The sequence below is a fragment of the Anabrus simplex genome, chromosome 2, assembly GCF_040414725.1.
Source record: "Anabrus simplex isolate iqAnaSimp1 chromosome 2, ASM4041472v1, whole genome shotgun sequence".
NCBI classification, from domain to species: domain Eukaryota; kingdom Metazoa; phylum Arthropoda; class Insecta; order Orthoptera; family Tettigoniidae; genus Anabrus; species Anabrus simplex.
In genome coordinates this window covers 775762163-775780793 of record NC_090266.1, presented here as the reverse complement: position 1 = coordinate 775780793, position 18631 = coordinate 775762163, and the positions used below count along the sequence as shown (strand labels likewise).

The 18631-nt window shown below is 36.3% G+C and overlaps 1 protein-coding gene across 1 annotated transcript in view; it reads left to right on the top strand.

Annotated features, from left to right (window-relative positions):
• LOC136863684 (roundabout homolog 2-like) overlaps window positions 1–18631 on the top strand; it is a 231455-nt gene that overhangs the window by 69733 nt on the left and 143091 nt on the right. Inside the window, exons 6-7 of the mRNA XM_068226035.1 lie at window positions 11201–11489; window positions 14096–14346. Coding sequence (XP_068082136.1) covers window positions 11201–11489; window positions 14096–14346 — 540 coding nt within the window. The remainder of the gene's footprint in view (window positions 1–11200; window positions 11490–14095; window positions 14347–18631) is intronic.

Sequence of the window (18631 nt, the reverse complement as noted above, 5' to 3'; positions counted from 1 at the left end):
GGTACGAACGTGAAACACTACCACCTTCTCCTTCCCCTCCTCCTTCTCTTCTACTTTACTCAACATCTGCCTCAACCTAATTCCTGGATAACACTCTACCGTGGTTTACTTTCCTCCACACACTTTCCCCACATGTCTAACGATGGAATCCCCCATGACCAGAGCCTCAACCCTACCCTCCTAATTTGATCCCCTCCCCTCCTGGTCAGCCCTATCTTCTCTCACTGCTGCAGAAGCTACTCCCTCCTCCCTTTTCTCCTTCCCATGACCCTGTTTCACCTGTCTTTTCCTATCCTCTACTCTATATTTCCTATTCCCACCTTTTCCCTTCCTCCTACTTCCAGACATTTCAGCAACAGTTCCCTGTTCCTCATCTTCCCTCTGTTGTTCTACCTGGAGTGCCTCGTACCGATTTCTCACAGACACCTGTCCTGAATTCTGATCCTAAATAGAGCCTTTAGCCTGCAGTCTCCTTCACCTTCGAACATTCTACCACCTGTCTTCTAAAATTCCCCCTTTCCTTCCCCTCCCTCTTTTACCCCTACTGTAACCTGTACTTTGAGGAAGGCCTATCTTCCTTCCTGTCTTCTGTGAGAATCCTAATTATCTCCCTCAAACTCTCCAACTCCTCCCTCATACCCTTCAATGCTTCACCACACCTACAGTTCCTACACTTGCACTCCTTAGTCATTCTTTACAGAAAAAAATGAAAAGTAAAGGAAAAATAAAATAACTTATGTGCCAAAAAAATGAATGGAGGTGAATATTGTCTGGGATAGTACTCAAAGAACATGACAATAAGGTAATTAATATACGAATACACTACAATACTACTTAGTTGTACTCTATTTTTATCCTACAACACCCAACAGGATAAAAACTGCTATTAATTACTGAATACCAAAAGGAATACACAAGAATTACACAATTCTAAACTGCAGTTAAGCCTATCCTAATTACAATTACAATACAATTACAACAACAGAATTGTAATAAGAGATTCTACCGATACCTCTACTATACTACACAAATATTTTACAATAATAAAATAAGCACGCTAAATTTTAATAAGATATTACTCGTATACTACTGTACAGTGCAATACAATAATTTTAAACAATGTTCAGACGTATCCTATTTACAATACCGGCACCGTATGTCACTGCTAAGCACAAACAGAAATGAAAATTGCAAGTTTGAAATTTGTAAGAACTACTGTACTCAAAGATTACTGACAAAGCTAAATGCTTAGACAGATTATTATTAGTACTATGCTCTAATGGATACACACACAAAGATACACACGAATATAGCAGGCATGATACGGTACTATTTAAATATACCTACTGTATCTACACTATAATTCTCAGCTGAAATATGGTTATATGAATTTTTACTGCTGGTGGATTGCTATTATTTTCCCTACTATGTGGGACGGAGAATAAAAGCGGTGTCTACAATTATTTCTGTCAAAACTATGCCGGGGATTGAACTGCAATATTGGGATATAGGAATTTGATTATTAACTTTTACTCGATGAACAAACAAAGGTGGAAAGAATGAAGTATGCAGGGAACTTAGACTAAAATTTATCGGAATAAAGCAATCAGCTGATTTTGTATTTGTTTACACAACTACCATGTGCATGTAGCAACAATAGTCAACAATCCAAAAACTGTTTTAAGTACAGTAATTATCCCATGAAATTACCGTGTAGTAGGTATTCTCCTTAACTTCTTTTTAAATCGAGGTTTACAGGCGTATCGTGTTATTTAATTTAGTAAATTATTACCTTCGTGATAGTTCGAACGGATATCTATACGAAATACCGGAAAAGTTGTGGCGGAAGTTACAATGAGTTACAACTCCTCATAATAATCTGCCCTTGTCACTGGCGTAGCCAAGGGAGAAGGGCCCAGTGGGGCCGCCCCCCCCCCCAAAAAAAAGAAATGTTTCCTGAACTAGAGCGAGGATCAGCCATTGTTTAACGTACGGTACGAACAACTTAAAAACTTACGCCGAAATATTAAATTTACGTAGCGACAAAGAATCTACTAGCAGGGCTCAATACCGCCATTCATAATTCTCCATATTTGTACTGCATGAATGAAAGGAAAACACTTAGGATTGTGATGCTCGGGGATATTTCACTGTAGAGGCCTCAGTATTGGGAATTCAACTGTGTGTTGACAAATGCCAAAAGATGAGGAAAAGGGCAATTAGCCAGGGATTACTCAATAGGGGGCCGGAACGTGACCACTGAGATAACGGTGTCCATGGCTAGAAACAGTTCAAAGCTTACAACATCATGTCAGCTTTTGAAGATCGGTTCCAGAAAACTGGGGTTGTACCGTGGTTAAAAGATGTGCTATGTTTAAGTTGCAGCATTCGGAAGACTGTGACAGGATTGTGAGCTGCAGGTTAGTTCCTCATTTTGTGCCATATAAGTAACTTTATTTGAAGACGGACCGTTTCATCACTAAGGGCAAAATAATGTGCATCCTTGGTAAGTTTTTTTTTTTAATTCTAACAGTAGCAAGACAGATTGCAGATGCGTGCCGTAGTTATATAGGTAGGTCTATATATTTTTTCAAATGCCCGGGGACTGATTGGAACCTCAAATGGAACGATCAAAAGTGCATGTAACTATCTTGTAATTAGCGGACGTGATAACTCAGTTCCAATGGTTCTATCTTCTCATCAAGACGAGTCGCAGTCGTTGCATGAAACATTTTTAAAATGGGAAGTCACGTTCTATTGATTCAGATTCTACTTAAAACACTAGGCCGCGTGCCTTACCTTTCTTTAGTACTTTTGAGTCATAACCGCATCATTTATGATGGTGTATTTTGAGTATCAACCATTCTGCGGGCTTACCTTGTACCTTAAATGGTGAGTGGATACAGTGGCGTACCCACGAAATAATTTCAGTGGCCAAATCTAGGCCAGTAGCGTGGATACAACTTTTCCTTGGCAAGGGTTGTGAAAATATGTTTAATTTTGTATTTAGAATTTGCTTTACGTCGCACCGTAGGTCTTATGGCAACGATGGGAAAGTAAAGGGTTAGGAGTGGGAAGGAAGCGGCCGTAGCCTTAATTGTATGTTGTATGTTCAGTCTTCAGCCCTAAGGCTGGTTGGATCCTCAACAGCTCCGCCATCAGGTGTGAAAATGGGAAACCACAGAAAACCATCTTTAGGGCTGCCGACAGTGGGGTTCGAAGCGGATGCAAGCATACAATTGTGCGCCCTTAACCGCACGGCAAACTCGCCCGGTGGATATGAAAAGAAAGCCGGTCCTACCGAGTGCTGTGACAGATCTTCTGTAGATATTGATGGTTTTGATTGTTACCATGCAATTATATCCAACAATCGAAATCATAGCTTCTGTAATCTAAACCGGCTGCAATATTGAAACTATTCGTAAAATTGATAATATCGTTCTTCGTTTGTGAGGAAGTAGAATCTTCATTTAATTTTTTTCTTAAAAAAAGGAACCACTTTGGTACTACGCCCCGTGAAGGTGACTACCTGCCAGGTCGTAGATATTTCGATCACTGGAGACTCATGGCCAACTCTATTGCACCCACAAACAAGGCTGTATCTTCCCGATCCCATGCCTTTCTTAACTCTGTCAGTGGCGGGCATCGAATGCAGGATGCCTTAAGTCTAATTCTAAAATAAGGAGACCTAAAAGTAACTAGCCAACCCCGCCTGCCTTTTACCGGAGGCCCCCGGTTCGATTCCCGGCCAGGTCAGGGTTTTTTACCTGGATCTGAGGACTGGTTCGAGGTACACTCAGCCCACGAGATTATAATTGAGGAGCTATCTGACTGTGAGATTGCGGCCCCGGTCTAGAAAGCCTAGAATGACAGCGGAGAGGATTCGTCGTGCTGACCACAGGACACCTCGTAATTTGCAGGGCTTCGGGCTAAACAGCGGTCGCTTGGTAGGCGATGGCACTTCGGGGCTGTTATGCCGTGGATTTTTGTTTGGAAAAGTGTACAGAGAAGGAAGCGACACCCCCTGCAAGGCTCTTTACCTTCCAGCTAGTTCTTCCGTCCGGTCTCGTGCATTTAGGACAGTTGGAAAATGTACGCCTTAATAATGCTCTTTATTAAACCTGTGTAAACATACTAACTGAATCTATTTATAACAATAATCACAAACGCCTCCTTTTCATGTGATTCAGTTGGTTGAGTCGCTGTCGTTCTGAGTCCGAGTTCGCAGGTTCAAATCCCGACTTTGGTCGGTGGCCCTGAAAACGGTGTTGAAATGGCAACAGCTATATGTCGTTGGTTTCTGGCACGTTAATAAAAATTATACATACGAATATTAGCGTCATAAAACTGTAACTTTATGCTACTATATTCTACACCCCAGGCTTGCGAGGGAAACGAATTAACAATTTGCTTTACGTCGCAACGACACTGATAGGCCTTATGGTGACGGTGGGATAGGAAAGGCGTAGGAGTGGGAAGGAAGCGGCCGTGGTCTTAATTAAGGTACAGCCCCAGCTTTTGCCTGGTGTGAAAATGGGAAACCACGGGAAACCATTTTCTGGGCTGCCGACAGAAGGGTTCGAATCCACTGGCTCTCGGATGCAAGCTCGCAGCTGCGCTGCCCTAACCGCCAAGGAAACTAATAGGACAAGGTAAACACTCCCTAATATATGTTGTGACGTATATTTTTCTTTACCAACTAACAAAATATCTATACCGATACCCTTACATTCTATATTTTACTGATTTATTGATTATTTATTAGTGCCTTTTTTACAGTGGCGAAGTTAGGGCTCTATGCCCTCTCGTACACTTAACCACACACTAATCAAAATCTTAAATAAAATACTGAGATACGTAAAACAGTTAAAACTACATAAATTAATATAATTAAAAATAAATTTAAATAAATTACTAACTAAATTAATATTAAAACGAATTAATATTTAAAAGTTCGGCTCCATGGCAAAATGGTTAGCGAGTTGGTCTTTGGTCACAGGGGTCCTAGGTTCGATTCCCAGCAGGGTCGGGAATTTTAACCATCATTGGTCAATTTCGCTGGCGCGGAGGCTGGGTGTATGTGTCGTCTTCATCATCATTTCATTCTCCTCCCGACGCGCAGGTCGCCTACAGGAGTCAAATAAAAATACCTGCACCTGGCGAGCCTAACATGTCCTCGGACACTCCCGGCACTAAAAGCCATACACCATTTTATTTCAATATTAAAAACTCTTAAAAATGACTAATCCTCAGGCACGCACACATTCACACTTCAACCATTCAGTCAGCTGTCCTCAGCAGGTAGTCTCGGCAGGTGAGCTTAAATCTTGATCCCTAACCTGAGCTGACAGGGAATTCCATAATGTGGCGCCGATCACCACAAATGATCTATTAATTTTTTTTGTGCGGTGCAGTGGAATAGACAGAAAGGATCTAGAACGTGTATTTAAGTTGTGAAATGATTATAAAAAGGTGAATTTAGTAGAAATATACAGTGGCTGACTTTCAGCTAACACTCCTAAACACCATCGTTAAAATGTGTAGCTGCCGGCGTTTATCAGGCTTCAGCCATGAGGCAGCCTGATAGTATGGGGTGGTATGAACATCGTACCCGATGTTGTAAATAAATCGCAGGCAGGAATTCAGTCCTCGCTGAAGTTAAAGTGTTTCTTCTCTCGCCATATCAACTAAAACGTCACAATAATCAAGAACAGGGAGAATGAGTGTCTGTATTAGTCTGGCGTTTAGCTCAAATGGAAATATGTCCCTCTGCCGTTTAAGGGGGTGAAGCATTCCAAAAGTCTTTTTACGTATTTCTTTCGTGTGACCAGAACAATCAAGTGTTTCATTCATAATTTAGCCGAGATTTTTAACCGTTTTACTGTAGGGAATAATGTTACCATTCGGTAGGATAGGCGGGATTGCGACATTGTTTGAGCAGCTCAGTGATTTTCGTGATCCAATTATGATTGTCTGAGATTTTGTGGAGTTTAGTATAAGAGAATTTCGTTGTGCATATATAATGAGTCATCGGAGGTCATTGTTAATATCTTGTCTTGCAGTGTCGATATGTTATTTCCTGTCACGGATGGTATGTCATCGATATAAATACAGAAAAGTAAGAGCCCTAGATTACTGCCCTGTGGGGCACCAATAAGTTTCATTTTCCATTTAGAGGTCTTGTCATTTACTGTTACACGCTGTTGATGGTTACTCAAATAATAACTAAAAAACTTAAGTGCAGCCAGGTCAAAATTTAGCAGTTCCATTTATTTCTATAGTGTCAAAGGTGCTACTGAATTCAAGAATGATAAGTATAGTGAGCAGTCGTTTGTCTATTGCGTTTCTTCTTACCTTCAAAAGTGCTGTCGCGGTACTGTGACCCTTCTTAAATCCAGATTGCAAAGGGTCCAAAGGAGCATTTTTATTTAGGTATTCCAGAACTTGTTCTTATACTAAACGTTCAAAGGTTTTATAGAGCGCAGGGAGTATGGACACAGGACGAATGTTAGAGAGTGATTGTGGGTCTAAACTCTTAGGTACCAGCATAATATTCAATATTGTCTGTTTTCCAGACAGTGGGGAAAATTCCGTTTAGTAGGCTAAACAGTAGTTCAGTATGCGCGTCAGTATAGCCAGGACAGCACCCATAATGTTATGTATAAAAGTAATAGGAATATCATCTACACGCGTGGCCTTTGATTTAATCGAGTACAAAGCCTTTTTAACCTGATTTTCTGTGACACTGTATAATGTGAATGGTGGATTGGCTGGAGGGGAGGGCGGTGAGTCGGTGCAGTTAATTGGGGTAGGTTGAATATTTATTCTACTAGAGTAATCGATCAGTTCGTTAAGTAGAATGTCAGGAGTTGTCGGGCTCTGTTGATGTTTTCCTATTCCCAGAGCTCTAAATTGGTCCCATGCGTGATTGGAATTAAAATTGTTGGCTAAATTCCGGAAATATGCACATTTTTAAAATTTCTGATTAACTGCTTTGTGCGATTTCTTAAGATACGGTAAGATTCGAAGTCTGTGTCATCTAAGGTTTGTTTATAATGTCCAAATAACGAGTCACGGTGGGCCATCATTCTCTTGGTTTCAACATCTAGCCATGGAGAAGAAGGGCGAGAAACCTTTATTCGACGTGTATGTGTGTGTTTCTTTGCCGCATTAATCGTATAAAATGTCACTTCTTTATAGCTTATCACATGACCATTATCAGGGGTCTATAATAAAATTACCGTATTTATTTTCTGGTTTGGGGACTGGGTGTTTGTCCCAACATTTTCCTCTTCATATTCAGACAACATACTACACAACCAAGCACCAAAGAAGCACACAACAGTGATTACATCCCTCCATATAGGATTGGCGTCGGGAAGAGCATCTGGCCGTAAAACAGGGCCAAATTCACATATGTGTGACACACTTCGCACCCGTGACCCCACAGATGTGGGAAAAACGGATGAATAAGAAGAAGAAGAAAAAGAAAAGGAAGAAGAAGATGATGATGATGATGATGATGATGATGATGATGATGATGATTACTATTAGCTTCCGTAATCCGCACGAATCCACCACTCTTACTTGGATCCAAGGACACTAATTTCCTTTTTAGGTATTCTATACCACCTAAACTCTGGAAGTTTGGACACCTATCAAAATAAATGGGACCCCCAAACTGAAATCCTGGCCCTTGTAAGTATTATACCAACGAACCTACAGATATTTTTTAAAGAAATGAAGTTAATTTTATTACCTAAAGTATTTCCTAAACCTAAATTCGAAACAAGGTACACCTAGCTAGCCTACTTAACCAAAAAAAGTAATCTACTGAACACCAACTGAATTACTTGTTATAAAATTCAAATAAATTTCACTACTCCCTATTTCTACCAACTGGCACTAAACACTAATATATAAATAGCACTAAATGGATCACACACACACACACAAAATTTAAACAATTTCAATAGGGTTTAACTACTTTATCACTACAATAATGCAAGAGCTCTCTCAACAGCCGAATGTTCACAAGTGCATCCAACAATGCTTCATTATCATACTATACAACTATAGATGAGCTCGACACTTTTCTGATAATATTCTAATGCAATACAAAAATGTTTAATTAATATTGCCAACTTGCCAGAAGCAGCACTTTTTAAAGTGGTTGCAAGGAGCAAATGTCTAAACTCATAAGTTTCACAATAGCAGTTAGGACATATAGCAAGAAGCTGGGCTCGATTTACCTGTTCCATAACAAAAGGGAACTTCCACCAAATTTCTGCAGTTGTTCCAGTGCCAGTATTTCTGAGGTACAAATTTCCTTAAAATTCATGTACTAGGGCAATAGAATATGCCTAAATCTAGCTTGAGGAAGATATTTTTATAAGTTATATTGCACAAATTTGTAGCATTATTTTTTTCAATTTGGACTGTTATAACTACGCTCCACCTATAAAATAACCCAGTCCATAAACAATAGCAGAGACTTTCAGTAAAGAAATCCTGTGGCCTATATACACTATTAAATCACAGGCATGGCAACAACTTATTGTAAAAAATGTTGTCACCTTTAGCATGAAACCTGAGTTTGATTTTAGATTACTAATTTAAAATTTCAAGTCAGTTGTTATTTTGAAGTGACAGAAGGTGGTGCATTTCATGAAGTATGAAACTATTTCCAATTGGATCCTGCCCATGATAACTGAGCCTGAAGAAGCATATCACCTCGATTCATAAAGTTTCTTTACTGAATATGAATATTCCAACTACAAGAAATTGAGACAGTAAAAGAAGAGCATGTGCCCATTCATTCCATTTCAAAGTCATTGTCCTCTCTCTCACTGCTATCAGTATCTTCAGAGTACTCAAATGCTAGCCAGCCAACTCTCACAACTTTTCTGGATGATAAATCAAAATTTAAACTGGGAGGTAATCAATCAAATGTAATTACCAGGAAAACAGCTTACATGATGCGCAAAGATGGCCAGACATTCAGTACTGTAGAATATAAAGGATTTAAGCAGCTAATTCAGCACCTTAAACTTAGTTATACTATCTCTACTTGCAAGGACATATCAAAAAACATCCTGCCAGAATTGTTTCAAGAAGTAGAAAGAAGAGTAAAAGATGAGCTTCAAAATGCAAATAGCATAGTTATTAAGATGGATTTGTGGACACAAACAGCAATGGATGATTGCCTACAGTCATAAAATTAATAGACTCATTCTGACATCTAGTGCAAGAAAATTGGAAACACTGTACTTGTCCTATACACAACCACTTGCTGCTCTCTGGATTTTTATGTAGCAACATGATCACTTAAGTGAAACCATACCTCATCACAAAAAATTATTAAATATGGATCAACAATGCCATCAGTAATGCTTAGTAAAGTCCAATTATGGAAATTGACCCATTTACCATCATTATGGTCTCATAATTCATGGATGAGAGTCACTCTGTAAGATTTCAAATTTAACTAGTAAACATATGGACTGAGGTTTTGGAAAAACCTGTTTGTTGTGCAACACATAATCACATTTTTTGACGAGTGTTTGAATGATGTGCTAATGGAACTCTAGATGGAGAAATATCATCATACTACCATTGTGTTTGAATAATATCCCAACAGAGTGGTTGGTATGTTTCCATACTTGATCATGTCCTAAAGTACAGAATATTCTCTTCAATGATTTTTAGACAGCTTTTACTTAAGTGATTGAATTATTTATGTTCAAATCTTACATATTTCTCTGGACATTGGACTAATATCATTTTTTCCTTTTATGATTGATAATAGAATTATACCTGAAAAAAGAAACAACTTAATATTTTTCAAGTATAAATCATAAATCATATGTTTTCTTTTTCAGGTAGATGTAAATTTATTTATTCATAAATCAATTCTGACAGACTGAATTTAGAAATTAACTGAGTCAAAACTGAAAAGAAATGGCTTCTTCTATCACAGAAAGACATTTAATATCATGTGGCAGGTATATAGTTACTTCTTCGTGGTGAAAATGAAAACCTACAACCTGTTTTCCAGTCATTGACCGGGTCAGGGATGGAATTAATGAAGCAGATATAGGCTATTAGTATGATGGGGTCACCACTCCCAAAGTGATTTATTAATGACTGATAGATGCTATGAAATGAGAATGGAGAGTGTTGCTGGAATGAAAGATGACAGGGAAAACCGGAGTACCCGGAGAAAAATCTGTCCCGCCTCCGCTTTGTCCAGCACAAATCTTATGTGGAACGACCGGGATTTGAACCATGGTATCCAGCAGTGAGAGGCCGACGTGCTGCCGTCTGAGCCATGGAGGTCCAGTAATAATTATTTCTTTTCATTGAAGTCATACGTTCAAACTGTCTTTCTATCACTAGTTACCTCATGCTGTATCTAGTTTGCATTTATTGGCCATATATTGCTGAACTAATGTGGAAACTGTAGATAACTTGAAGAAATCTATGAATAAGTTTTGAGATATATAAGGATAAATCTAAGAAGAGGAACAAGGAAATGAAATGGAAGAAGCAAATAAAAACATTCATAGTTATTTACAGTTATAAAGGAATGGAAAAATGAATAGGATAAACATAATGACAAGTCAGTGTGGGAAGATGGAGCAACAGAAAGAGGAGATAGGACAAACCTGAAAATATGAAAGGACAAGTGCAATCTTTTAATCTTCACATACTGTAGCCTTTAAATAGATGGGGGTATCTCCTCATCAGTTCCAGTCATTATATATCAATTTCTTTTTAGCTCCAAGGTACTTCCTTCTGATTTCCATTTCCTCAGTGGGGTGGGCATCAACACCTGCTGAGGAGGCCATTCTTACTGATTGCTTGTTTTAATATGGGAAATCTCAATTAGGTAAGAAGAAAGTTAGGTAAGCACAGGAAGAGAAGTGAGAGAAAGGTTTCATATGAGTAGTAGATTTGGAACACAGAATAAAAGGAGAGAAAAGACCTGCTGAGTTTCACATAAGTAATGGAAAGTGAACAAACAAATGAAAAATGAAATCAAAATAAATAAATAAAATGTGACATTTATTCTGTGAGATGATTGTATTTATTTAGCAAGGTTTACTCCCTGTATTCACCACTAATTTTACTGGTATCATGTATAACAATGAGCTGTTTTTTTGTGCAGTTCTAATGAAAAACTGAATTTTCTTTTCAGGCTGTAACAAGGAATGACTCAGGCACTGTAGTAGTTTGCTCAGGTGTTAATCCTGCTGGTTCAGCTATTTGGCGAGCTCGTCTCATAGTCACCTCTCCTGAAGATCATCCTCCACCAATAATTACACTTGGACCAGCTAATCAGACATTACCAGTTAAATCTATGGCAGTGTTACCATGCAGAGCAACTGGAAATCCACAACCTATAATCACATGGTATAAGGATGGTACTCCTGTAGTTGCTGGTCCAAGAGTTAATATTTCAGAATCTGGCTTGCTTCGAATTAATGGTGAGGATGAGTTATATTTAACTAATTTCTTAAAGTTGTTAAAAAATAAATTATGCATTTATTAAATATAAACCCAAACTTTTTGTAATGATATTCATAGATATACATCTTTCTTCAGGATTTTTGTTTTACTTTTCAATATTTGTAATTTTTTAAATGTTTGTGATGGAAGCTACACGCATTGGCATGATCATTCAAATAATGCCTTGAAACAATCTCAACTACATACATGACCATTAAAATGAGATATTATCAAGTTGTTGCCAGTTTGTTTTATATTTTGATTAAAATCAGTGTTTCAGCCAAACCAAAGTTATTTTATGTAAATACAGTAAAACCTTATGAATCCAAATGGCATTCAACTAGATATCACTTAATTCAAACAGGTATTAATTAATAGATAAGAAAATAAATCTGCATGAGTACACAAATTGTCAGGTGTTTTTATCTAGCAGCAGTTTCTATTATTGTGTTGAGTCTAGAACATCTACCTCTTGTAAGATGCGTAACACACTCTTACACAAAATGCTCTGATAAAAGAAATCACCTTTATCCTGTTATTGTTTCTTCTGCTGAATGATCATTTTCAAAACTGGAACTGAGAAAGAGCTATCTATAAAATGTATAACCCAAGGCAGTCTCCTCAGCACCGAATGTGAAAGAACTAGATTAACTCATGTCGGTGCGAGACTCTGATGTATGTACAGTAAAGTTTTCAAAATATGAAAACAAAAGGTGGGAGTAGATGTTGTATTTCAATCCCTATAAAATATTTAGTTTTTAAATTCTATTCATTAGTAATGTAATCTGACAGTAAGTCTTTTATATACATTAAGGGAATATAAACTGCATTCAAGCTTTGCTTACATCAGCTGCAGTTAAATCTGTGCATGTTATTGAGAGGTTTTATACAATTTCTTTGAAGGGATCCATTTTTTTCTGCAGATGGGCTCGTATCACATTCATTACACTAGCATGGACATGCAATATATTAGAGGTGTTAGCTATGTACTCACTTTCTATCAGTTCTGGATTAAACCCTCACCCAGGAGACTGGAGTGGGACATTGATGATGATGATGATGATGATGAGCCCATAGGCAATTTAGCTGTATGGGGCCCCCTTGAGAAATACATCCTACCAAGTATTTAATTTCACTCAATATTTTAATCAAACAGCTAACAAAGCTAAACAGTATCAAATCATTGAGTTTAGATTAAAATTCCAGATACTTCAGAGGTATAGCCCCAGTGTTTGCCTGGTGTGAAAACACAAAACTGTATTACAAGACATTAACATGGTTAAGCAATGTAACACAGCACTACAAAACAGAAAATAATATGTTAAATATAAACAAACTAATATCACTTTAAATATTTCCTCTCCTTACCTTTTTTTGCAGTGAAATCATTCAGACTATCTCAAAAGCTGCTTTTTTTTTTTTTTTTTTTTTTTTTCAAAATGTCATATTCAGTAGAAATAATGGCAAGAGAATTTAGTCGTTCTTGTACCACTGAAGTTCAACGACAACTTTTAAGTACAGTAGTCTTAATTGAAGAATGTGTCCATTCAGCAGAAGCATTTGTTATCGTGAACCTCCTCTATAAATCCTCGATGCTGTCATGACAGTTGGAAATATTGATTACACTTTATTTTAAAAATGTGTGTATATAACACCGAAGGAAATTTAAACAGTAAAACTGTTCAATGGGACATCCTTATGTCAACTATGGTGACAGGTGTCGAGTTGCATGCTTCGTGAACTGTATGGAAGACAAGTGATATTTGCATGACAAACACTATTTTAAAATCTCAGATCACCATTGTAATTCAAAAACTGCTTGAAAATTTGTTTGTAAATGAATTCTCAGTTCGCACAGTCACACAATTTTCTATGTAGGGTCTAAATATGATCTTCTCTTCTTGGGGTCCATAGCAGCATGGCACCCACAGGCAGCAGCCTACTCTGCCAATCAGGTAACCTCTGGCACTGCTTTCTCTGCACAAGATTGTGGACATTAAGTACCGGTAAATCCTTTTCAAGGCAAAATTCTATTGTTCAGATGTATCTTTAAAGGGACATTAAATTTATGGCTCGGAAAATTATTACATGTAGTCATTAGATAGATTACTGATAGGGTTACAGATAAGAAGACTGATGTGATTAGAATACATAACACATGAATATTCTTCCTCATCCCACTGGCCTTGTATTGCTTCAACTAGTATTCTCTTTCTTTGAGAGATCAGAACCTTTCCTTACTGTTAAATCCACATAAACTGAATCATAGACCATTCAGACTCTGTAATTAAAATGGTATTCTTCACCTAGAAAAAGATAATCAAATCCTGTTTAGAAATGAGTAAATATATTATCATGAAGAGTGTTTTAGAAGGATTTTCTTGTTTGAGGAGTTTAATGTCACACTTGCAACTTTAATTAAGATACATCCCAAGTATTTACTCTGGTATTTAAACATACATTGTGAAATTATTTCCTTTGATTATATATCCAACATACTATGTAATAAGCAAATAACAGTTAAATTAATATAGCAATGACTCGGGTATGTTGCAAATATTGTAAAAGTTTTCATTGTTCCTAGATCTAGAAAAAAGAGACAGTGGTTTGTACACTTGTGTGGCATCATCAAGAAGTGGGAAAGCAACATGGAGTGCAGCTCTCCGATTAGAATTACCAACAAACCCAAATATTAATTTCTTCAGAGCTCCTGAGCCGTCAACTTTTCCAGGACCTCCAAGTCGTCCTCACATTGTCAATAAAACCGATTCTAGTGTTACAATATCATGGACGAGGAATAACAAGATTGGCTCTTCATCTTTACTGGGATATCAGGTAATTTTTGAACTTAAAATAATACAACAATGGAAATATTATGGTTTTCTATTAAGTACATTTTTGATGTTCAGTAAATTCATTTATCATTTTAAGTTTTATAAACCAATTCTTTCCTTTCCTCTGATGTTACTTCATCTAACTGTCCTCTTTTCTTTCATTATACATATTAAGTGAATAAGGATTCTATTACAAGACAAATTCTCCTCATTTAACTTCCTAAAGAAGCTTGATCTGTTTCTATTATTATTATTATTAATTATTATTATAATTATTATTATAATAATTAATCAACACATAATAATAATATTATTAATAATAATAATAATAATAATAATAATAATAACAGATACATCACAATTGTAAAGTATCCCAGTGGCAATGATCACTTACAGAAGTATGATAATAAAGTGAACTTAAAACTAGCTTAACATTACAACTCCGTCATATACAAATTTTTGCATTAACTATTATTCACTTACCATTGTAAATATATCACGTTCATATACAAATTCACACATGCCTTAAGTAATTCGGATGCCTTAAAACCTTAATACTACAATTTACAGTGTATTGAATGTTACATTAAAACAAGGTACATACACATAATCTACAGACAATTTACAGAATGCTGGGGTCAATTCTTGAAGCATCTTACATTTTTGGAAAAAGACTCCTCTAAAACAGCTGCAGGTAATCATCAGTTCCCCAATTTATGAACAAATATTTACCATAGTTAGTTTTCTGCAATCTACCTTTTACATTATGCAGATGATCTGCCCTATTTATGCAAAAGGGCTTTTCTAGTCGACTGCTCATCTCCCCCCACAAGCTGGCTTATTTGCACAGGCATTATACACGGCACATAGCCGTGTTCATTTGCTTCTAGTCCCCAGCATCTCCCACCCAAGTTTTTCTATCATGCTTGTCACATTTATCCAGGATTGAAATCATTCATGAGGCTAAGGACCTATATGTTAGGCCCCTTTAAACAACAAGCATCATCATCAGAAATAGTTCACAATGAATCTTGCAGCCTTTGCTATACCATTTCAAGTTCATTAATGAGTTCTGTTTGGTATTGATCCCATACATCTGCTCCATGTTTCAGGACTGTCCTAAAATAAATATTTGAGAGGTGCATGGAAGAGTTGCATTCCAAAGTTTTGGGGAAATGTATATCTTTCCTCTAAACTGTTTAGATTTGCAAAACAACATGGAATGACTGAGCTATCACTAGTTCAAGAAATGTTACTGTGTTTGTGTAAATCTGTAGACATACTTCTTGACCTAGAAAATGATTTCATAAATGTACCATACTACTTGCTCTTCTTGAAATTGGAAAACTTTGGTGTCAAGGTAGAACACTGGAAATAATTGAGAGTTATCTGACTGACTGCATAAAATTAATAATTATCTAAGGAACCTGTTGAAAATGAGAAAGGTTATTTCCCAAGTAAGAATACAAGATCTGTACTGTTGTTATATATTTAAGAAAATATTACACAGAAATTGCATATTATTTGGTTAATACAGTCATTTATGCTTACCAAACACAGGAACTAAAGCACAGCTTACTAGTAAATAATTAGAGCATAATGATGGTTCCTGAACAATTATCAACTGTTCAATAACAGAAATTAAGATTATTGAAGAAATGACTGAACATTACAACAATTGTAACTTAGGTTATCACTGCTACAAGAATTATAAAAATGAATAATATAAATTATTTATAATTATTTATTGATGACAAGATAAAACAGAAAATAAATTTGCAGTCTAATTCATTAAATCAGGAGAGCAATTTTATTTGTATACTTCACAGTTTAGGAGACACAGGCAGTATGAAACAAGCTAGCAAGCAAGCAAGCTTGTAGTTTTACATGACTGCTGATACAGCCAGAAGACCTTCAATTTTATGTGGAATCTGAACACGAGGGACATGACTTTTAATTTCTAAAGATCCTATGTGCATTGGGTGGGATTTGAAACAGTGCCGTTTTGGTCAGACATCCGTGTTATATGAGACTTCAGTTCAGTCTGTTCTTACTTATAGTACATTGGCATAGGGAGTAGTTACGGTAATTAAAATATTTCTAATAAATTTCTACTGTTTTAGAACTGAATATTTCAGATATGCTCTAATGCAGTATATGTTTTTAATGTACTGGTATACAATATATATATATATATATATATATATTCAAATAATTTTTAATTTAAAATATATTTGAAAGCATATTAATGAATAATCAGTGAGGAATTGAATGCATCTCTTGTGCACATGATAAATACCAAAATCCAAGTAAAGACAAGCATAACTCCCTCAATTTAAAAAGAAATAGTCTAATGTTCTCAGAGATGCTTTAAAAGGAATTACATTCATTAGCACTAAAAGTTGTAAAATACATTAACACTAGAATGACAGAGTTGTTGGCCTACTTACAAGGCAGGATATTGATCTTTTTGACTTATGCTTTGTTTTTTTTTATATCCAGAGACAAATCTTACTCAGAGAATCTCTTTTATACAAGTGATAGAATTCCTATACATTCTAACAACAATATGAACTGAAAACAACAAAGGAAGATCAACAATTGAAATAGTGAACATCATTTCATTCACTATGAAAAATTCTTACACTTCAGAAAATTAGTCCTCAGACATCAATCTTTTTATTAAAGGGCTTAATGTCATAGCCTGGAAAATAAAGACTGGATTCAAAAACCTTAAAATTACTATGTGAAATTGCTAACAGTGGACACCCTAGACTTTGAATGTTCTCAACTACACGAAAACATGCTTACAATATAGATTGTTCATCATCATAACTGTGGTCTGAGTCATTCCCATGCAAAACAGGGCATTCTACTCAATGAGACATCTGATTAATCATCTATTCAAGACCTGAGAGAGGAACTTCAGTAATTCAGGAAAACATAATATCACTATAACAGGAGGAGAAATGCACATGATTCATCGCCTTGAATATATTGTTACATCTGCATCAAAATTGTCACTAACCCTCTGCTTCAGGTAATTATGATATGTAAAACACATTTGTTCTCCTGACCTGATAGTGCTGTTGTTAGTCCTTAAATGTGGGATTTCAATTAAATAATTAAAGCATAGTGGAAGAGAACCACATCTACGGTATATCTCACGAAATCAACATTTTTACATTTGACAAGACTTCTGCATTCAAGCAGTCCAATATCAAAAGTCGCACTAATTACATTTTCAAATGATGATATGGGAATGTCATTGCCATAACTTACCTTTGGTCCAGAAAATTGATTCTATATCACAGCATGAATTCTGGTGATGAAATGCTGATCATATGACTTTGCTTGTGGTTCTATACATTGTAGTCTTAAAATATCAGCATTTCATCTTGTATAAATCCTATATTGATGAAAGAAGTAAACTTAAAAATGTTGGCAATATTTTGTTATTTTTGATGGCAATGTGTTAAGTACCAGTATAACATTTTTGTTCAGTTATCTCGCATTTAAAAGGATAAAATCTGTATGGCATAACCAGGAATCAAACAGCAAGATGCCCTTTTCACTTACATATTCACCAAGGACTAAAGTTAGAAAACGTTTCAAATGCTCCTTTATCATTTTTCCAATTTTATTTACCTCCATAAGAAAGATTTGTGGGCATGTTCTTGAAGACTCTTTGAAACATTTATGCTAAATATGCCTTGTAGCTATCTCTTGAAAACATATATACAGCTTGTTAGCTAATTTTCCACTCATTAATAAAGCTAAATCAGCTGTACAGGTCTATGTTCAGATTGCAACACACAACCTGGAAACATTTCATAATGAAATTGATTTTGGTCACTGCTTCAGACATTTGCTTTGTCCTCACTCCCCTCTATTATAAATCTGTTTACTTCCTCCAAAAAGAAGTGTTACCAGCCATTGGGAAAATTATTATTTTGTTCTTTTAAACCCTTATTCCAATTAATTTGCAGAGTGCTGTATAGCATGTCATTAGTTTGCTATAGGAGTTCAAGCCATGACTGCAATGGTCTTCATAAATATTATCCAGTATGCCATCACTGAGCCTCAACTTCTTGGTTGGATGTAGTTCATATTAACTTTGCTATGATGTTTCCTGTTCACCAGGAGAAGAAAGTCTTGCACTGCTCAAACAGCCACCTTCAGGTGCAGGCTCTTCCTCTCCTTCGAAATCAGTATATCCATCCAGCATAATGTCACAATTTTTGTATCATCATCATTAAATTTCAGTATTATTATGCTACATAATA